Genomic DNA, 23,037 nt, shown 5'->3' with positions numbered 1-23,037 from the left:
AGTGCTTTCTTTGGACTTCAGCCAGGGTTTTTAGACACAGCCAATCTGTTACCAAAATTGGAAATAGTAGAAGGGTGCAATTGGGGATTACTTAAGAAGAAATGCTTGGAAGGATACACATATTTAATTAATCTTTAATATTGCTCTTACCACATTTTTCCGTATATGCTTCCTCTGTGTATTGTGAATAAATCCCTTACCGGCTTTGTAACTAAACCTGTATCAGAAATAGATGCCACCTTCTCTGTGGTAATTGCCTAGCAATTGCATGCTGTCTTTATGATGTATACCACAAATAACTCTTCCTCTTATGACTAATTGTGCCCTGCTGCGTGAGATTCCCATCAAGTGAGAGGTTTTAGGCCATTCACAACTTGCAAGTAGTAACTGACAAAATACAGAATAATTTGTGAGATGACCTACAACTTTTCTTTTTCTAAACTGTAGTTAATGTGGGGAATGAAAATGCCAAAAAGCCCACCTTTTTTGATCCATTGTTCTTAAAGTGTTTTATCTTAGGTTGTCCTTGGAATGAAAATTTGTCCTTTCATTAAAACTAGCATAGAGAAAGGTAAATATTATAAGGCTCAGACTTTCAGTGTTTTGTTGCTTTGTGTGTGTGGTAGTATGATCATAGAGCAGACTTCTAGATTAGATTAATGATGCTTTTAAAATTGTATTACTCCCACTTTTTTTTTTTTTTTTTGCTTACAAGACTACTGTGAATTGTACAGTCCTTGTTTGTCACAGAATATGTATGCAGAGATTTACTTTCAGTTTTTGGGTTGTATGTATTCTGCTTGGGCCCCCTCATGGTGCAGGGGGTTAAACAGCTGAGCTGCTAAACTTGCTGACCAAAAGGTTGGCGCTTTGAATCTGGGGAGTTGGGGTGAGCTCCCGCTCTTAGGCCCAGCTTCATTTTTGTTGCTACTTCATAACTGCAATTTTGCTACTGTTATGAATCGTAATGTAAATATCTGATATGCAAGATGTCTTTTCATTCACTGGACCAAATTTGGCACAAATCCCTGATATGCTCAAATTTGAATACTGGTGGGGTTGGGGAGGGGGATTGGTTTTGTCATTTGGGAGTTGCAGTTGCTAAGATTTATAGTTCACCTACAATCAAAGAGCATTCTGAACTCCATCAACGATGGAACTGAGCCAAACTCACAGAACTCCCATGACCAACAGAATATACTGGAAGGGCTTGGTGGGCACTGACTTTGAGTTTTGGAGTTGTAGTTCACCTATATCCAGAGAACACTGTGGCCGCAAACAATGATGGATCTGGACAGAAATTGGCAGGGATACTTAATATGCTCAAATGTGAACACTGGTGGAGTTTGGAGGAAATAGACCTTGACATTTGAGAGCTATAGTTGCTGGGATATATAGTTCACCAATAATCAAAAAGCATTCTGAACTCCACCAACGATAGAATTGGGCCAAACTTCCCACCTAGAACTCCCATGGCCAACAGAAAATACTTTTTCTGATGGTCTTTGGCGACCCCTCATGACCCCCCCAGGGGTCCCAACCCCCAGGTTGAGAAACATTGCTTTACCTTATAAACAAAATCCTTCAGTCACTTTAGTTGAGCAGCAACTTTTAGAAAGCGCTCCACTTCCATTGGGCATATATAAGATGCATGCATGCGTAGTCTAGCCCTCGTGCTTCCTTACCCGCCTCTGCTGCGAGTCCACCTAATAAACGCCTCCGGAGCCACTTTCGGGGCCGCAGTAGTGCAGGAGGCAGCACTTTGTGACCAGCAGGCCTTCCCTGCCGTTCCTCAGGCCAGGCCCGCATACTAGCCTCCCTTTTTGAGGCCCGTTGGCCGCCAGGTGGAGCTGCTCGCTTTCTGCCACCATGTAAATAATGTAATGTAAACATTTTACATTAATATTTATTAAAAACCCGCAAAACAGCGTGTCTGCAAAAAGCGAACCGCGAAGTAGCGAGGGAACACTGTACAGTAAATGCTGTTTGGACTACATCAGTGGTGACAGATGAACCAAATAGAAATTTTCTCTTATATAGCCCTGTCCACTTGTGTTAGCAAATAAATTCTTATTAACATACATGCTAAAACCTTATTAGTGGCATCGTATGGATGGCTAGGTATTTTGCCAAACGAAATAGCTGCCACTTTAATGTTACATTGTGGTACCAACCTGCTGAGTGTTTTTCTAGTTGTGTGATGGTAAAGAATGATTTTGCAGGCTCAAATGGTACAGAAGTATATATTTTAGCACATGTTAATGTTGTGGTGCCAGCAGCATTTTTTTTCTGCTTAAATAAAGATCCCTGTGGTTTAAACTATTATCAAATTATACTCCCTTTAATTTATTGCAACCCACAACAGAGTGTATATCAAAGCCTAAAGGGAGTTCCTCATCTGCTAGAATTAATAGCCCTTTCCCTCAACAAATGCAGGAACATTCAGAATGAATGTGGGTGATGAGCTAATTTATGAATAGAAAATTCTAATCTGATCAACTAATCCTGATGACTGATTCAATTTTTCTTCATCTACAGCCATTCTGTTCGCTGTGGGCATTCTACTGCAATTCAGTGTACGAATATATGCAGGAATGTTTTGAATTGTAATAAACATAATTGTACCCAGATATGCCATTCAGGAAAATGCCAGCCATGTGAATTGACTGTAAAACAAGGTAAAAGATTAATAGAAGCTTTTCTGTTATGTATGTGTTTGAATGTTATTTGTGGGAAAGTAAATAGCTTAGAACAATATTTTTATTTTTTATTATGCAATATATAAATTACTAATACAAGAGCAGTGTAAAATGAAGGCACTAATTAAATGCAAAAATATACATATGTTATACTCTATAATTATTTTTAAAAGTCCAATACATATATATATTAAATAAATAAATAAAACTAGATCCATTCTTTATAGTCAGGACATGCTTGTCTGAAAAGAAAGTTATTCAGGGAGTACTTTGTTACTATATCAAGCAAAAATATTAAAATATGTAAGAAGCACCAATTTCACAGTACAAGTCTTTTTTTATATAGATTTATTATTTTATATATGCTGAAGCAGGAGTGCCTGATCTCAATAGAGCTTTTAAGAACGTGCAGTTGCAGGCCTTCATTCTTTTCTTTGTTGATATGAGGAAGTCAAACATCTAATGAAATGACATACAAAAATTGAGTCTCTTGCAGGAGAGATAAAACCGAGTTTAAATAATAATAATAATAATAAATTAATAAATAAATAACAGAAACAGGATTTCTTAGTAATGGCAGGAGTGAGGAAGACTTACCTTTCTAGTGGAATCCATTCTCTTCCCATTACCCCAAAGAAGGCTGCTTCACACTGAATTGCACTGCAAATCTCCTTCCATTGCCCATTGATGTTCTCTGGCAGCAGTGAAGCTCGGGTGCTGGTCCCTTGTCAAAGTGTCTATTTTTTATTTTTCCCCTCCTTCTTCTCTGAATAAAGCATTCTGAATCCAAATTGAATTTCTAAGGCATCAGGCTTTGCATCTAAGAAAATGACTATTAACAGATTTCTAAATTTTATTGTAAGTAGTTATTCGGATCCTGTTCATGTTTCTGAATAGTAACAACTTAGAGTATCCAGAACCTAATTGGTACACCTAAATAGGCACACCTGAAAATAAAAATATGAAGTTACAAACATCCAATTTACAAACATGCAGCCCTATAACCCAGAAAACCAAGGCAGAAAATCCCACAATATCTGCTTTGAGATATGTTATCTGAGTCCACAGTGCCATATATTCCAGTTCAAAGTAGATAAAATGGGATTTTATTAAGCTTTGTGGATGGGCCATGAGACAACAGAAGGTGACAGAAATCTACTCCTAGGAAGGGAAATTCACTTCTGAAAGGGTTATCATGGGGAAAAGGTGTCTCCACTGAAGCTTTCTCACCAATCCTTATTTTCACAACAAGTCAAATTTTCCAAATTTCACAGGGACAGGAAGCAGGGTGACATCTTTTGAACAGAGATGGGCACAAGCAGGAAAACAAACACCATGGAGGTGTTAGCCCTTCCCTATGCTTTCCAAAACTAAAAAGAAACCTATTCTGACTTACATACAAATTCAGCAAAGCTATAGAACCTATCTTGTTCATAACTTGTGGACTGTCTATACTTCCTTTGAAAGTTATCATAGAATTGCATTGGAGGACCTAGTGCATGTCTAGATATTGTTCTCTAGCAATCTCTAGATTCTCCAGCACAATTATATGGTACTATGGGACAAGATGTGAGGTCATTTAATGATGCTCAGTCATATTCATGATACAGTTTGGCTGGAAATGCATCCCTCATGGACACAGTGGTCTTAATGTATCTTTATAAAATTGCATAGTTTTAAAACATAATAATAAAAGGCTAGATATGTTGTGTCATGCAGATATTTTTTCCCAAGATATATTAATTTTTATTAAATATATAGAAACAGTCTTTGGCTACATTTTAATATAATTGTATATATAATTTGTTTGAGGATTGATATTGAATTTGATATTTTTCTGTTTATTTTGAGAGTCTAGAAATGTTAATTTAAAAAGTCAACACAAAAAAACCTGTGTCAACTTATCCATGAGTCAATGTGAGTACTGTACCTTAACTCCTATTAAAAAGAAAAACAACCATTCTCTTCTTTGTGTAGAGTGGCAAAAGGCAGGAGTTTAATTCTTTCGGAGAGAATCTAAACAAAGTAACAACCCCCGTGTCCCCGTCCCCGTCCCTGGCCATAGTGCTGCTTCTGGCATTTTTGAATGCCTCAACTTATACACAAAATAGACATGAGTATATACAGTAAGTACGTATTTTCCTTTCTAGGAAGTATTTGTTCCCTTAATGCATCTTTGTTATAATATTTTCTTCTTCTCTTTCTTACACATACCCCTGGCCCTCTTTATTTAGTGTGCTACTGTGGGAGCACTTCTCGAGAAGTGTTGTGCGGAGCAAGCGATGAACATTTCTCCTGTCTTAGAACCTGTGGCAAGTAAGTCACTAGTTCTACTTAGAATGTGTTAGCAACATTCATGGAAGTATGTACCCTTACAAATGACAATTTGTTGTTGTTTTTTAATTACAGAAAATTGTCCTGTGGAATGCACACCTGTGCCCAAGTATGCCATCCCCAGTCATGCCAACCTTGCCCACGGCTTCCACAAATGGTGCACTGTTGCCCTTGTGGACAGACGCCTCTTAGTAAATTATTAGAGCTGGGTTGTAAAGAACGTAAACTCTGTACAGATCCTATCCCATCATGTGGAAGAACATGCGGAAAACCTCTACCTTGTAGTAGATATGGTAATTGCAGTGTTGCTTGGTTGCTTATTTGAATTTATTTTGTGTTCGCATTTCCAAAATGAAGGATTTAATGTTTATTTTGGGTTGAAAATCAATGTATTCTTGTGCTGGTAATGTAATTTGCATTTATATAGAAGCAGCTGATTTTGGGAGTAGAAGACTGAAAGATACTATACAGATGTTTGTGTTTCTGTATTGCTTGTTGAGCCTGCAGTCACGAAAATAAAACGGTAACTTACCCGATCTGATAAATTGGTAGAATGAGGCAATTATGATTTTCTTCTAATACTGTGGTAATATATTTATTTATTTATTTATTTACAATATTTATAGCCCACCTTTCTCAGCCATATGGCGACAAAGCGGGTTACAGATTGACTCAATTCAATGTCAGGCATTCATAAAAGTGCCATTAAAACAATCAACATCACAATATAAAACGTAAATAAAAACCGTTAAAGCATATAATCATTGGTGTCCTCTTGTTAAAAACGTTATCCAGTAACATCATCTGGCCATTCCAAGTTCATCATTCATAGTTCCGTGTTATCTATTCTTCTGCATTCTCAAAAGCTTGCTCAAAGAGCTAGGTCTTTAGTTTTTTCGGAAAGTCAGGAGGGAGGGGGCGGATCTAATATCCCTTGGGAGGGAGTTCCATAGCCGGGGGCCCTCCACTGAGAAGGCACATTTAATAGTGGGAATGTAGATACCTTTTAACCTGATCTAGAGCTGGACAAGTCTTTTCCCCAAACTGGTTGTGACAAGATGGTTGGGGATCCCAAAAATGTTGCACAAACAGTTGCAGGGTGCATTATTTGTCACTTTTGGGTGAAAAAAATATTTTGGAGGGATTTGAGCACACAGGAACCATAGGGAGTGGCACATAAATATCCTTGAAGCGTATTGCCCACACTTGCTCTAAAGCAGAGCTTTCTAAACTGTGTGCCATGACACATTAGTGTGCCACCTGCAGTCCCTAGGTACATTGCCTTGTCTCCCCTCCTCCTTTTCTCCCATTTGCCTGTCTCCTGGATGGTGGTTGATTGACTCAGAGGCAGGTATTGGGCTTGGTTCCTGGCAGGGGCCTGAGAGCCAATGAAGGAAATTGAATGAACTTGTCCTCTCTCATATCTTCTCCTTCTCCTCTTCCTCCTTCTTGCCCCACTTCTGAAACCCACAGAAACCAAGGTTGAGCTTTTTGTGAACGGAAGAAGGCTCCTTGTGGCATCTCTTTATTTTGGTGGGAGGTGAAGAGGATGCCAACTTTGGGGGAAAGAAACTGGTCCTGGTTTGAATTTCTTTTTTACTGTCGTCTACTTTTTTCTCTTTGTAAAAAGCTTAGACCCTGAAAATAAATAGAAGTCATTTTTTTCTCCTCTTCCTGTCTCTTCTTTTCCACTTTTCTTTGTTTGGCAAAGATGCTGAAGGGTTAAACCAAAGCAGATAAACTAGTGTCAGATTTCATTCGTTCAAAAACATAGATGCATCCTTAGTCTGTGGGGTTTTTGTTTTGTTTTGTTTGCTTTATTACGTAAGACCAAACTTTGTCAAACTCCATGAAGCTTTTGAGGTGCTTGTTAGGGTGCTTCTACACTGTAGAATTAATACAATTTGATGTCACTTTGTCTGCCATGGTTCAATGCTACGGAATCCTTGGAATTTTGCTTTACAAGATATTTAGCCTTCTCTGCCAAAGAGTCTTGATGCCTCACTGAACTACAAACCCATATCCAATCATTGAGCTGTGGCAGTTCAAATTGTGCCAAACTGCAGTAATTCTACAGTGTTGATGCAGTCCTCAAATTAGATATAAATGTCATGATTTTGGCCACCAGATAAATTTAAACCAGAATCCTCGAATTTAGCTATGTTCAGGTGTGTTGGATTGTAACTCTTACTATTCCTAGCCAACATTGCAGGCTTGCCTGCATGGAGGGTTTTGGAGTAGCAACTCCTTTCTGGTGAGATTTTCCCTTCTTCCATGTGCTAGTGCCACCAAATTAGATACTTCCTCTGCTGTGAACAAGTAACTTCCCTTACAATAGGCATTTGCCCATTTTTGTTCCACTCTGGCCTATGCTTCTCTTGGGTGCTTGGAAGCTGACTCTAGGCAAACATTACCATATTGGGTGGATTGGAGCAAGAGGAACGAGAGCATCCAAAAGGACGAGTCAGTCTGCATCATATACATTTTATTATTACAATTTATTTACCTATATCTTTTATAAGGGTTTGCTAGTAAAACTGAAATGTTGTGTTGCAAAAAGATGTATGTCCAAAAAGTGTTTCACCAACATGAAAAGTTTGGAAAGCTCTGCTCTAAAGCATTAAATTTATGATTATTTGTTCTGATCAGGATGTGTTGCAGTATATTAAAGTTCAAATTAAAAATGCTCTTTTAATTATGTACAGATGCTGTTCATTCATGTGAAAACCTCTGCCATGAAGGAGAATGTGGACCATGTTCTCGCACATCAAAAGTTTACTGTAGATGTGCCTTAAAAACCAAGGTAATTAATGGAAACAATAAGAATCAGCAAATTGAAAGTTAAAACCTTTTGGCACATGAAAAACAGTTCCGATATATGTGGATGTATAACTCCCACAAGATCTGCTTGCCCTGACCACTGCTCAAAAGCAATGGGAGTTGTGTTCGACCGCATTTCTGGACTAAAGAAAGCGGAATATCTCTTTTTATAAGTGCGATTTATCTTTAAATCTCACAAAGTTTTATCATCATTGATGTCTCTCCCTGACTTCTTGTCCTGTGTGGGAGATGATCTCTAGTATAAGTACAGGATTGTTACTTTCATCATATTTCCAACTGTTCAAGGCAATATCGCACAATATTTTCATCCTTGATATATTTTGCAATCTATGTGTCTTGGCAGTAGACAATTTGGTATTCTACCTTGTTTTGCAAATGTGATCAAGGATGCCTGGTAATTCTGTTAGTTTGTGAGTTGAAATTGACCTGCTGAATTACAAATTTGGTTTATGTCATGCATCTACCCTAAACAGTTACTTATTATTGAATACATGAAACCTTACATTGCTTCCCCTATACCACCCTGCCCTTGTTATTATTTGGTCTCCTTTTAGTCCCTTTATTCCTAAACAGTCTCATGTGTAGAGGGGTTTTCCAGTGATTCATATATAATATAGCATGATACTTGGTTTGATATGCGTAGCTATTATCTAATTAATTTTATTTTCTTTAGGAAGTTCCCTGTGCCTCTCTCAAAAATCAAGGTAAATTGTCATATTGGAGCGTGAACATGCAGTGAAAATTAGGGGGAAAGGCACATGTTGTATTGAAATTTAATGAGTGCAATTTGCAAAGTCAGTAGTGTTCATGTGGCTCAAGCTTTACTGGAAATAAAACAGAAGAAGCCACAATTTCTGAGAATTTAGCCTACCAGAAACAAACCTGGGAATGACATATGTTTGATCAAATGTGAATCGTGGCAGTTGTTGCTATGCAACTATGTACCTAAAATTGCTGGGGGAATCATTACAGTATAGTGTATTATATTAAAAAGATACTCCCCAAATAAAATTTCTGAATATTTTTTTTATGAAAACTGATAAATATCATTCTTGTAGATGTATGAAATACAGATATTCCCCAAGGATTATCTGGAAATTGTTTTAAGATAATGCATGAAAAAACACCAATAAGATTATTTTCTATCCATATTTAGCTCTTCTGTTTGCTTGTTAAATGCCTTACTGTTCAAAGGTATAATAAATGTTGAATAAACCAGTTTTGTTTAAATGCAGAGGCAATTTGCTTGTCAATGCTCAGTTTTTATTTGAGCTCATTTCCATACTGACTTATATTCCAAATTATCACAGTGTATAAAATGAGAAATTAAAAAAATGTAATCCTAAAGTTTTTAGTAAATCCATTATTCAAGTAATAATGTATGCCTGCAGCTCCAGTGGTCAGGAAATGACTCTTGAAACAAATAAGCTTTCAGCTTATCATGAAATAATAGTATTTAGTGACTCTTTCCACAGGGAGGCTATTCTAGAATAGGTACTTTTGTTTTGATTGCCTTTTTTAGGTCGCTGCTGGCTGAAAGCAGACAAAATAGCATTTTTGCATATATTTTAACCCATATATATTTCCCAAGAATTACCTGCGGTTTATAAAACTGCTGGTTGTACTATTAAGAGGATTTCATCTACTGATTTCAATCGTTGGGCAGGAAAATATGATCTAATTTCAAATGTACTTTGCTTTCTGGATATAGAGAATGCACTCTTTCTGTAGTTCTAGGTCTAAACTCATTTGCTTATCAAAATGAGGAGTCCAAGTACAGGTGTGTTATATTCAGTTCATAACACTAATTTAAATCTCATTTCTGCTTTACAGGTGATACGTTCTTGTGTGAGAAGCGATGCAACAAGAAATTATCATGTGGACGACACAAGTGCAGTGAAATGTGCTGTGTGGTAAGTTCATCAATGCGATATAGGGAATTTTATCATTTTTAAAAAATAGGTTTTTGGACTCTTTATTATTAGTAATGAAGAATCTGGCCAGTAATAATGATGTTGAATATCTGTATAAGCAAACTGTAGAAGCTGAAGCGAAGAGTCGATTGATGTGAAACTAATTTTTCATGTTTATGGACTACACAGAAGGCACATGTGTGTGCGAATGTGCATACATTCAAGTAATTTCTACTTCATAGCAACTGAGATTAATCTGTCATGCAGTGTATTTATTTATTTATTTATTTGCTTTATTTCTATACCGCATTTTTCAGCCCTTAACAGGCGACTCAATGCGGTTGTTTTCTTGGCAGAATTTGTTCAGAGGCTATTTGCCATTGCCTTCCATGCATGCTAGAGGTTATGACTTAACTACAGTACTCAGTAGGTTTGCATAACCAAGCTGTTGTGGTTCAGATGAAGATGAGGGAATTGTGGATTCAGAGCTTGGGAGAGTGGTGGATGGTTCTTTCGACAAGGGAAATGAGGGGATTTCAGATCAAGATTCTGTCTGTGAGATAGGGCTTGAAAACTGAACTGTTTTGGAGTCCGGCAGACAGGGAGATAGATGACCTTTCGCCCACAAGGTGATTGTACTTGGATCTATTTTCACTATTTAACATGAATTCCTATATTACATCATTATTCATATATGTATGTTAAACTGAGATGATCCTGTTCCTCATTGAGAATTCAGATCAAGCAATGCTGTGTAATTATAAGGATATCAAGTCCTGTTTCCAGTTCATGTTTTTAGTCCAAGTCCTGGGAGTCTTGATTCATGTTTTAAGAAGTTCTTATAGCCTTGGTTTTGGATTCATGCTCATGTTTTTGGATTCATGCTCATGTTTTGATTCTTGTTTTGGTTTTGGATTCATGCTCATGTTTTGATTCTTGTTTTCCTGTACCATTTGGATTATTACCTTTGGAGCGTTTTACTCCTCACCAGCTTGGTTGGGTTTTTACTTATTGACTACATTTTCTGATTACCTGTTGGATTTTGCCTTTCTTATTCCTTTTGGTGGTTTTTTCCCTTTTTATACGTACTCTAGTCAATAAATTGTTTCATTACTGCTTTTGGATTCCTGGTTGGTGCTAAGGGCAAGGTGAACTCTGGTTGAGGTGCAATACAAACAGATATTTGAACTCTGGTCTTTCAGTGATCTCATCCAATACCCAAACTACTATTCCACACAGTCTCTCTACAAAATGCACTAGAAGATCATAAATAGACTTGCATGTGGAGTCTTCAAAAGCTTGGAAAGACACGAAGGGATATATTGTATATTTGATTTCAGTAGTATTTATAGTTAAAGTTTCAGTGTTCTTACAAATCAAAACACATACTTATGTAAATCATAATTGTTAGGTTGTCCAATCACTTGGCCTTTCCCTATGACCTTGATGAGAGCCAATAAAACGAAGGTTATGATACAAAGATGCTCGTCACTGGTTTAATGTGTTGTGAGCCAGCTTGGAAGAAAGGCAGGATATAGAATCATAAGAATTGGAAGAGACCACACAGTCCAACCCCCTGCCATGCAGGAAAAGCACAGTCAAAACGCCCCTGAAAGATGGCCATCCAGCCTCGGTTTCTAAGCCTTCAAGGTAGGAGCTTCCACACACTCTGAGGCAAAGAGTTCCACTGCTAAACAGCTCTTACAATCAAGAAAGTCTTTCTAATGTTCAGGTGAAATCTCTTTTCCTGTAATTTCAACCCATTGCTCCGAACCCTATAAATAAAATAAACGTACAAACTCCAATCCTTCAAAGTAAACCTGTTGGAGAGTTTGAACATCACTCCTTGGATGGTTCTCATTTATCCAGTAGATTCTGCCTGTCTCCCAAGTCAGCCTATTTATACATCAGAATCGCCTTTCGTCATGAGGAAGGAAGCAGGTAGCAACAGGAGAAAAACATGGCATTCTTATTGGTGAATATTTCCAGTAGGAGCTTGCTTGACATCTGCTTTATCTTTTATGTTGTGTTTCTTTCCCCTGGCATTTTAAATTGAAATAGGTTATAAATCTTTGATGAAATTGTTTCCTTATAATTCTTTTATTGTCAGTTATTGTTGGACCTTTCTTATTGAGTATTTATGTGTAATTGTGAAGCCATTCTCTACAATTAATATTGAATGGTGGAGTGATGCATCTTCAATAAAATAAGTAAAAAAAGAACACCCCAATAATTTTTTTCCATTATGTGTTACTTTTTATTTGGGAAGCCAAAGCTACATTCACCATATAGTTCATAATAATATGTACACAATAAATTTTGATCAGAGTGGATTTTGCATACAGATAATCAATTTTTGTTTTGTTTTTTCAGGATAAGGAACACAAGTGTTCTTTGATTTGCGGACGAAAACTCAATTGTGGTATCCATAGATGCGAAGAGCCCTGTCACCGTGGCAACTGTCAGAAGTGTTGGCAGACAAGTAAGTATACATAAGGATTTTGTATTTATTTTAGTTTAAATTTATAAGCATTTCTTTATGGAAACAGTAAATGTCTCTTCAAGTCACCTGTTGCCTCAATGGCAAATAAATTTCGTAAGGTTTTCTTAAGCAATGAATACTCAAAGGTGATTTTTCCAGTTCCTTCTTCAGCTTCATGTGGTATTTGTAGGTGATCTCCCATCCAAGTACTAGCTAGTGGTGACTCTTCTTAGCTTCCAAGATCAGATGCTCTTCTGGTAATTAAGGAGATGTATATCGGACATAATTTTGTAAAGATTAAGTGTGACTAAGCCATACCATTTACTTTAAATGCAACTAATGTTTTTAGATAATGAGGAACTATATTTGCTTCCTATTGGTGACTACCTAGGAGTAAATCCAGCTTGTGCCCTTTTTATGGTGGTTATGGAAGGGGGCATTCAGTACCTCTCTACCATCCACTGAACCTACTATTCCCCTGAGACAGCCATTTAAAGGACAGGAGAGAGGAGCAGGTCGCTAAATAGTGTCCAACAATATTCTAGTAAGTGGACACACTTTTTGTTATTGCATGCCTTCAAGTTGTTTCCAATCGATGATCTATCACAGGGGTTTCTTGATAGGATTTATTCATAAGAGGTTTCCCATTGCTTTCCTCTCAGGCTAAAAGAATGTGACGTTCTTGAGGTCAGCTGCAATGTCATTTTTTTACTTATTACATTTACTGCTATCTCACCTTTTTCCAAATACTGGACTCAAAATGGCTTATAACAAATTTAAAAAAAAAACTAGAAAGGTACTAAATGTCTCCTTTCATAACCACAATCAAAAGCTAAAGTAATGCATATAAAATACAAAAAATACAAAAATTAAAATGAGATTAAATAATCCAACACCACCAACAACAACTTTCTTCTTATACCTTACCACCATCTCCCTGAAGGGACTCAGTGCAGCTTAAATATGGGACAAAATGACCACAATATATAAATACAAAAACAATCCATTAAAGCAAAAACATTTAAAATAAGAGCATAGTAAAATATAACAATCCAGATACAAACACAATTAAATAAAACATGAGAATATAAAGCAGCAGTGTTGAAACACAGTCAGAACAATGCTCAGCAAAACCAATAGCCAGTAATAGAATAATAAAAAATAAACCAGATGAAAGCATTGAAACAGATACAAACACAGCTGAATGCTATGAATTACATTTTATAGCTCCTTAGCCCTTGTTCTCAGACTCTCACATTCCCCAAAATAGGATTGACTGACATATTCTCGAAGGTTCTTTGGATTTCACTTTCAAATATTCTCCCTCTTATTATTTAGTAAAAATTGTTAGATATATTTACTATTATAGAATTTATATTCTTTGCTAAGATCTTTATTTAACTTGCAATTCAACAGCTTGTCTTCACATAGTAGCTTTTATTTAAAGGATATTTAACAGGAGGGATAACTTAGTTTGGGGTATGTTTTCTGCAGGTTTTGAGGAATTAACTTGTTACTGTGGTGAATCTGTGATTTATCCACCAATACCTTGTGGTACTCGACCGCCAGAATGTAAAAAACCATGTACTAGACCTCATGAATGTGATCATCCAGGTAAGATGTATATCTATAAACTGTTTTTAAAATTGCCAAACAGGTTAGAGACTTTCCAAATCTATATAGAAGAAGGAGATGCAAGTGTACAAATTGTAGAGTATTTAAATCTTAGGATCCACTCATATTTTTTTAATTTTATTACTTTTTACTGTACTGGTGGTTCTAGGACATTCAAAACCTTTATATTTGCTTAAGTAAATTTAAAAAGAAAGGGGAAAATGTAGAAGTGATATGTACTTACAACTTTTTGCTCTTGCTCTGCTTATCATACTGCTGCCTAATCAGGTACATTTAGTTGCAGTGATAGACTTTTTTCCATATGAAATGCTGACACCTTTCAGAGGAAAGGCTGTTCCTGCCTTGCACCTTTTATGTGTACTTTTTTTGTTTTGCATTTATTCAAATTGCCAATTCCCCCTTGGTTTTAATGCAATATTTTGGAAGAATTTATGGGCTATATTTTTTATCTATTGGTTTTAATGTTTTTATGTAATGTGTTTATTATGAACTGCTTTGATAGTTTAAAAATGAAACACAGTATTAACATGTTGATAAATAATCAAGAAAATTATATGGAGATAATTATACCCATGGAATACCCAGCTGTAAAATGCAAAGAAAGTCAAATTTGTTATCGCAAAGACTTCTCTTCAAAACGTTTTTCTACAGTTTTGAAATCTGTTCTCCTTGCTTTTTTGCTATAGTTTATCATTCCTGTCACAGTGAAGACAAGTGCCCACCGTGTACATATCTTGTTCAGAAATGGTGTATGGGAAGGCACGAAGTAAGTTTGTGTGTGTTCACTTTTTTCCCTGGTTTATTTTGTTCTGGTTTATTTTCTGATAGACATATAACGGATCATGACAGAAACACTTCTGAAAATTCCAGTACTTCTTTCTTCCACCATTCCGTCCCCCCCCCCCCACCCCACCCCATTTCTGACTGCATTGTTTCACTGTTTTCATCAGTAGCAATGTAAAGTGCCAGGCAGTTTTGACAGTTTGTAATGTTTTTTCAATATCTGTGCTAGAAAATATGTGGACTAGTATGCAAGTTATATCAGGGAGCAAAATTAAAACAATCCTGATGAGAATTCAAGTTATGAATTAAGCAAATTATAGTGTAAGTCAAATAAAAATTACACCTAAGTTTTTATTTCATCCATGAACTACAAATAAAAGCAAAATTTAGAATGAAACTTTGTTTCAGTTTAAACAAGTACCATTTTCTCTCCCCACACCAACCTCAAGTAGAAGTAATTTCTTCTTCCTGTGATAATGAAATTGGAAGTTTCTCAGGGCTCTTGGAGTAAGATTCAAATAGTATGGGCAACTGCAACATCATGGCTAATGCGTTGATTTTAGTGTGAGAACCACTTTCATAGCCCTTGGTTTATGTCCTGTCAAAAACATTGCATAAATAAAAGGTAAAGGTTTCTCAACTCTGGGGGGTGGTGCTCATCTCTATTTCTAAGCTGAAGAGCCGGTGTAGTTTGTAAACGTCTCCAAGGTCATGTGGCCAGCATGACTACATGGAGTGCCATTACCTTCCTCCCAAAGTGGTACCTGTTGATCTACTCACATTTTTATGTTTTCGAACTGCTATGTTGGCAGAAGCTGGGGCTAACAATAGGAGCTCACCCCACTCCCTGGATTCAAATCACTGACCTTTTAGTCATCAAGTTCAGCAGCTCAGCAGTTTAACCCACTGCGCCACCAGGGGCTCCTTTTGCATAAATAAATTAGTATAAAACTGATAAAATAGAGGGAACATAAGTGGCTCAATAATTTTAGACCAAAAACGGGCAACAGCAACCACATTGTCTGTAACTTTAAACAGTTCTTCCTCTCTGTATGAGGCAAGGCATTGTGGGCAAGCATAAAGATGCTTAGTTATTTGTTCTGCTCCATAGCCACATGAGGTGGAGGATTCTTCTAGCTAGTGCCATTTAGCCAGGTTGCCTTTGGCTCTGCCAATACCACTTCTGAGTCTGTTCAGGAACTTCCAAGTTGCCCATTCTTAGTTTGCCCCTGGAGGCAGACCCTTGTGGATGGAGGGGGGGGGGCATCCATATTCCTTGTTGGGATAGCTTTTTAAATAGAGGGCCACATTTAGCTCCCCATGTCCTCACCTTTGCTTTTAAAAATACTATTTGGGCTGTGACAGACACTTGGCCACATCCCCCTCTTGCTCTTTTAGGAGTGATGGAATATCAAAACTATTTTTTCCCTCTGTTATTTAGTTGCGGAACAATATTCCCTGTTACCTCTCTGACATCTCCTGCGGTCTTCCCTGTGATCGAATGTTAAAATGTGGAATGCACAAATGTAAAAGGATCTGCCACAAAGGGGAATGCCTCATTGATGAAGAATGCAGGCAGCCGTGTACTATCCTTCGACTTCACTGTAACCATCCTTGTATGTCTCCATGCCACCCATCTTTACCTTGTCCTACAACACCCTGCAATTCAAAGGTAGGTCATATTCAAAATGCAGTGCAGCTCTTGAGCAATTGAGAAACAGATATTAGTTGATACATTACTTTAAAATATTGTTTCATATTCCATATCATCTATTTTGGCATAGAATTTTTCTGAATATTTTGCAGAAACATAAAGCTTCTCTTGTAAGCTGGTCTGAAAAATATGGAAGCTGTGGCTTGGATCTTTAAGCTCATTTTGTAATGCCAACAAATGCAAGAATCTCCAGCATAAGAACTCGTATAAATCAATATAATAATAATAATAATAACTACCTCAAACAAATAATAGAAACAATATATAAAATGTATAAATACAAATATCCTGCACAGATAACAAAAGAACAAAGATAAATAACCACAGAAAAGTTGGCCTGAATAAAATTGCAGTAATTCATGACACGGACTATAAACAACTATATTCAGTCATAACACCATAAAGGCCATTTCTGCATATTTTTTTAGTAAATGTTTAGGTTATCGTTTATTATGGTTATATTTGGCATAAATTAATATTCGCACATGGATGCATATAGATTCTATGAGCTTACATTTAAAAAAAATTAAAGCTTCACAAGCTTGTGAATTTTACAGATATTTCACTCGACAAAGTTATTAAAGTATTGGACCAGTTCTTACTTAGGTTTCCTCCCATCCCTTGTTAAGGAGATTGTATCAGAATCCCCTGCTGTGATAGAAAATCAGGATTCCTTGGACATTTATCTCCCAGATTTTCTCTACATTCATTTTTTCTCTGGTCAAGCTTAATGCACATTTATTTCTTATGATAGCAGATGGTAATTTAATGCTCTTCCAGTCGGCCTAGCAGAAATGTTGGCAGCTCATTTGGCTTGCTCAGTTCCGTTGTTTGATTTTGTGTCTGTTAACTGTTTTAAAAACAATGAAGGGATCAAGTTCATTTGGGGGAATGAGCTGTTGCGTCAAGTCAGCAAAACCGGGATGGTGGATTTTTACTAAATTAAAAATAATCTTCTCAATTCTTCTTGTGACAATGCAGGTTGAACTTCAGTGTGAATGTGGAAGAAGAAAGGAAACTATGATTTGTTCAGAGGCATCGAGCACTTTTCAAAGGTATGGGCTGATGACCTCTCCATACATATTTTATCATGGTAGATGTGCTGCAATTCTTCTTCCTCAATCCTTATCTCGTAATTCTTGTAAATCCATATCTCGTAAGAATTACAGATTGAATCTAATTATTTTTCCTAAATTTGATCAATATGTTAGGATTTCATTTAGCTGTCCCAGATAATGCTGTTCCTCCTCATCTAACTTTGCTCTCCTTTTCTTTCATACTTTTCCTCTTTAGCTGCCATAACAGGTAGCCATGCAGTATACCCTGCATTCAAACAATATTTTTTTCTCCTCAGTAATCTTACAGTATTCTACCAAAGCAGACTGCTTCTTTTATTTCATTATTTTATTAATTAAAATACCTGTGGTCATGATAGATTTAGGTCTATATTTACTTGTTAATGTTTGACATACCTTTATACTGACAGGTTATTTCTAAATTTGTAACTGAGACCCACTTAGGCAATACACTTAATCAATTTCTTTAAAGATTCTGAAGCATGTATGAATGAATAGCTGAATACAAGAGTGCCCATTAAAGAATTTCTTGTATTTGTAATATTGTAAAAGTTAAATCACTTTTGATGAATCTTTCAGTAATAGCTTATAATATTTTGTTAGTACTGTAAATAATCTGATTTGAAAAATTAATGCCACTTTTAAGTTCTCAAAATTAATTCCAAAGGTTCAGGATTTGGGGCATTTGTGGTGAAGGATCAAGAACCCTGTAAAAGAGAGTCACTTTCTGGGATTAGTCTTATTTTTATTCTGTTTATATGTTCAGGCACTATGCTCATTCCGTATTTCTCTGACACATCATGTAATTTCCTGTAGTGCTGTTTAAAAATGAGTTCATTATTCATAAGGTATCATTCTCTTTCAGAATAGCTGCTATTTCTATAGCTTCCAAGTTAACAGATCCACAATTTGGAGATTCAATAGAGATTAGCAGATTGATAACCAAGAAAGAAATGAAGCAAAGCAGGTAACTATAGAAGAAAACAAAAGCTGGGTGGCTTTTTTTTTAATTATCCATCAATTTGGTCATCCATCCAGCAACCAGCAAGGCAAATAAATAAATAAAAATATTCAGACAGACTTCTAATTTCTAAGCTAGATACTGAAGTAACTTTTAGCTTGTCGGCGCAGTTGCTTTATTGTTGCTGGGATTTTATACTGTAATTATAATTTTGGGTTTTACTTTATAGCACTAAATTTGATGTAAATGGAGTGAATAAATAAAACTTTAAACTGCCCTTTTAAATGGTTGTTTTGCTTATGTTTTACTGTGGAACTTATTCTGTGTCCAGAAAGTTATTCTCTATAATACATTACCATTACCAACTGTTCCAGTGAATATATACTTAAGAGCTTTCCATTCTCTTGTGTGGACATTGTCGGAGGAAATGCCACATAGAATTATTCCAATTATATGAGATGTTCAAGTACAATGCAGTATCAAATACTGTTATGTTCTCTGAGTCATGGCAAACATAACCTATATACTGCTGGAAAAATATTTCTTTGTATAAATGCTGTAACAGTTTTAAACAAGTATAATTTTATGTGTTTTTTCTTGATCTTTTAGGTTACAGTGTGATGAGGAATGCATGGCTCTTGAAAGAAACAGGTGGGAAATGGCATTTTAACAAGAAAAAAACTCTTTTTTCTAGATATTCTGAGTGTGTGTGAGAGAGAGAGAAATGCAGAATTAGATTGTGTAAGAGAGGTGGGCAACTGGGGAAAAGCCTGAGGACTAATTTTTGCTTCCGTGCTTTCCTTCATGAAGTATACCTTCCAGAAAATCAGCTCCTTTGTGGGTGAAAGTAAAACTGATAATGGTTTCCAGTTTCTGTTTGTGGCTAATTTTCATGGTTGGATAGTAGTTGGAGTTGTCTTTCTACCCAGAAGTGGAATTGTGCCATTTTAGGATGCTGTTTCAATGAAAATAATATTCTGGAATCCAGCAAAGCTTTGGGGAAGTCCAGCAGGATAGGAGGGCATTTCGAGTTTCATTTTGCGCATTGGAATCAAAACAAATGTTAACAAAGATAACTTATGAAGAAACTCATGCAAGCTATTAGGCTGCAGATATTTTCACTAGCTTGCTGCAGGGGTGGGCAAAGAGTGCCTAGTCCTTTGCTTATTCACCTTTCTGCTATGGCTGCCAAGTAACTGTATAGATAAAAGACTGAATTAAAAGGCAATCAGAGCAGGCTAGAATTAACCCATATTTCATTGATCTCCCAGTAGTTTCCTTTAGCTGATCAGGGATTTGAATCCTGGTCTTTGCACCCCTGTAATGTTGTTGTCATGATTTGTTGCAATCCTAAGATAATCCTATCACCAGCTTTTCTTGGCAAGATTTGTTCAGAGGGGGCTTGCCTTTGTCTTTCTCTTATGGTGGGAGAGTGTGACTTGCCCATGATAGGTTTCCATGACTGAGCCAAAAACAAACAAACAAACAACACCCCCCCCCCCCAAAGTAGAAGTTTAGCACCGTCACCGAGCATCAGACAACAAATGACAGAAGAGCCACCATAGTATAGTGCCTACAGCCCCTCGCTTAGATCTCTGAGGGAGAAAGAAACCATGCTTTCCTTCTATATGGAATCCCTCAGAGATCCAAAAGAATAGACATACTCTATTTGTATTGTTTCCTTTGCAGGAGATATCATTGTTCAGGGTTGATGAAAGTTTTTTTTTTCCTGTCCCTAAACTGGGTTTGAAATCTAACTGAAGCAGGGTGAAATAGTAAGTCCCATTATGATATTTGGAGTTGAAATGCTCCCATGTCTAAGCACCTGGGAACAATAAATCTTACTGAGATAGTTTCAGTCTTTTGTGCCTCATTGTTCCCTTTCCCAAAATGAAGGAACTGCCTTGTTGCATAGAGGCAGCATTTTCACTCCTAATTTGATCAAATAAATCAATAGGTGAAGTGTGCATCTTCTGTGTTTGGCACCACTTTAACTGCCATGGCTCAATGCTGTGGAATCAAGCACATAGTAGTTTGGTGAGGCACCAGAACTCTTTAGCAGAGAAGGAAAAAGATCTTATAAAACGACAGCTCCCATGATTCCGTAGCCCTGAACTGTGGTGGTTAAAGGGCTTACATTAAAGTGCTTACATGCTGGTTACATTAATTCAACAGTATAGATGCATCCCAAGATTGAAATGACAGGCTGTATTGTTTGAGAATATTTTCCACATCTCCAGATTGCATATGTCATTCATCCAGTAAAACAGGACAATGGATGCATTTTTCACTGTAAAGGCTTTAACGTTTGTGCAGTTATGAGCCACTTAACCTAAATATGCTTGTTAAACATAATACATAATGTGCCTTCAAATGTCTTTGCTCTGTCATTAGTCCCACCTGGAAGAGCTTAACTGGGCAGCACCACAAATCCATGCTGAGGACAGAGATACAGTGTTTGTTTTTCAATCACCTCTGCTCTAGAGGCTGTTTGATAATGTGTTCTTAGCTGTATTTGGTCAAGCTCTTTTACTTGCTTTCAAGTGACTTCTCTACCTGTTCTATATCCTTTATCATGCTAGAAGGTCAATGGGTTAATTCAGTTCTACGTCACAAGAGAGGATACTTAGGAGTAGTCACCTCCATCATTCACACCTCCACATTCTGCAAATGTACTTCAGTTCATTTCCAAATTCTACAGATAGGACTTTGACAGGCCATTGGCTTTATCAACAAGGTGCCCTCAGATTGCATCAGCCTTCTGGAATGCACTATCCTAAAGGTCCCCGCCATCACTATGGAAGAGGGCAATCTATGTCAATCTAAACAGCAAGTGATCTCACAATGGCATTAAGAAGAATTTGCTTCCTATGTAAATGAGAAGTATTTGTGGGGCATGATTCTGAGTCATTAGTTACTGAAATGGTCTTGAGTGTCCCATATTAGGTATTTTTAAAACCCTGAATTGGATCAAACTCATTTTCATTGAGAGCCATGTCAGCCTTATGGTTGCCTTCAAAGGGCCACTGAACATGTGGATAGAGAATCTGTGGATACAGGGAGATAACTATCATTATTTACATAGTGGTCTGTTCTCTTTAGTTTTTACTCAATTTGCGTCCCCAGATATTGGGACTTTTGATTATCCCTCAAGCAGACTGGGGATAATGGGAATTGCAACCCAAGCTCACTAGTGGCTCTTAGGATGGGGAAAGATTAAAGGACATTTTGGAGTCAGTGTCATATTCACAAGCCTTGTATCTCAGTTTCAGTCCCCACTATCCTGACAAAATGGAACAAACTGCAACCTTCCAGATGTTACTATATCACAAATGTCATCAGCTCTAGTCTTGATGTCTGATGATGAGGACATGATGATGTTGTAGCCCAGCATCTGAAGGGCTACATAAAATGATATGGAAGGCTGAACTTGGCTCAAAGGCCTTGAATTTGACACATGTGGTTGAAATAATCAAGACAAAATAAAAAAGATGACAGAGAAACAACTAGGGGGCACGGTAGCTTATTCATTTTTAAAAGATGAAAGCTATTCAGATTTTATCTTGTGTTATGAAAGTTGTCAATGTTAAAATGATCTATATCTGTATAAATAATGATCATTTTAATTTTCAACAATTAGGCGGTTTGCAGAGGCTCTTCACATTGATGACAATTCTGATCCTTTCAATATCCGTGCTTCTGCATCCAAGTACAGTGACATTTTGAAAGAGGATGCCAGGTATGTAACATTGTTTCTTAGTAGCTTATGTTTCCCTATGTTATCTTACAATGTTTCCACACAAGTAGAAGATTATGGCTGTACTTGAATGTTAAATTTCTAATTGTTTCCTAATATACAACTGTGTGTGTTTTAATCAATATGAGCTTATTTTTGTGCCTCTTCTCATTAGCATGTGATGGAAAACTCTCTTCTCTTTGGATGTTTCCCTTTTCTTCAGTAAATTCTTCTGAGAGATGCAGGGTTACTTAAAATATAACATGTACAGGCAGTCTCCCAAGTTACAAACATCCAACTTACAAACAACTCATAGTTAAGAATGATGGCGAGACAACAGGAAGTGAGGGAAATTCACTCCAGAAGGAATTATTATGGAAAAAGATATCTCCACTGGAGTTTTCTCACCAATCCTTGTTTCCACAACAAGCCATTTTTTTCAAAATCCAATTGTCACAGGGACAGAAAGCAAGGAGAAATCTTCTGAACAGGGTCACAGACAGCCCTTTGCCATCCCAAGCTAATATTTTATGTGATACACACGCACACACATACATACATACACACATACACACACTGTGTGTGTGTGTATGTGTGTGGCTGGAGTTACACTTCTGACTTACATACAAATGCAACTTAACAGATCTACAGAACCGATCTTGTTTATAACTTGGGGACTGCCTGTGATAAGGAAACATGTCCTATTATACGGAAATCAATTTAAACCATACATTAGATATATTAACTTTAACATTTTGAATTTGTCTATTTGTTACCTTTTCTCATAGGCAAATTTACTGCTATTTTTTTTGTCTGAAAACTTTACAGAATGTGAATGTTTCTTGCATGATGTCATTGCATAA

General features: G+C 36.8%; 1 protein-coding gene across 3 annotated transcripts in view; it reads left to right on the top strand.

The window, feature by feature from the left end:
• NFX1 (nuclear transcription factor, X-box binding 1) overlaps nt 1-23,037 on the top strand; it is a 44,342-nt gene that overhangs the window by 15,559 nt on the left and 5,746 nt on the right. For 2 of the 3 annotated variants that reach the window (XM_060774643.2, XM_060774641.2), the window contains exons 7-20: nt 2,539-2,678; nt 4,934-5,015; nt 5,109-5,326; nt 7,739-7,836; nt 8,548-8,578; nt 9,708-9,787; nt 12,161-12,269; nt 13,764-13,883; nt 14,591-14,670; nt 16,129-16,359; nt 17,383-17,456; nt 18,343-18,444; nt 19,048-19,089; nt 22,079-22,177. In XM_060774643.2, the coding sequence (XP_060630626.2) occupies nt 2,539-2,678; nt 4,934-5,015; nt 5,109-5,326; nt 7,739-7,836; nt 8,548-8,578; nt 9,708-9,787; nt 12,161-12,269; nt 13,764-13,883; nt 14,591-14,670; nt 16,129-16,359; nt 17,383-17,456; nt 18,343-18,444; nt 19,048-19,089; nt 22,079-22,177 (1,506 nt within the window). Of the gene's footprint in view, nt 1-2,538; nt 2,679-4,933; nt 5,016-5,108; nt 5,327-7,738; nt 7,837-8,547; nt 8,579-9,707; nt 9,788-12,160; nt 12,270-13,763; nt 13,884-14,590; nt 14,671-16,128; nt 16,360-17,382; nt 17,457-18,342; nt 18,445-19,047; nt 19,090-22,078; nt 22,178-23,037 lie in introns of those variants that run through there. The other variant, XR_009631398.2, reaches the window with a different exon arrangement.

Source organism: Anolis sagrei, chromosome 4, assembly GCF_037176765.1.
Source record: "Anolis sagrei isolate rAnoSag1 chromosome 4, rAnoSag1.mat, whole genome shotgun sequence".
Taxonomy (NCBI): Eukaryota; Metazoa; Chordata; class Lepidosauria; order Squamata; family Dactyloidae; genus Anolis; species Anolis sagrei.
Note: the sequence above shows the minus strand (reverse complement) of the source record. Positions and strands in the feature narration are given on the sequence as shown.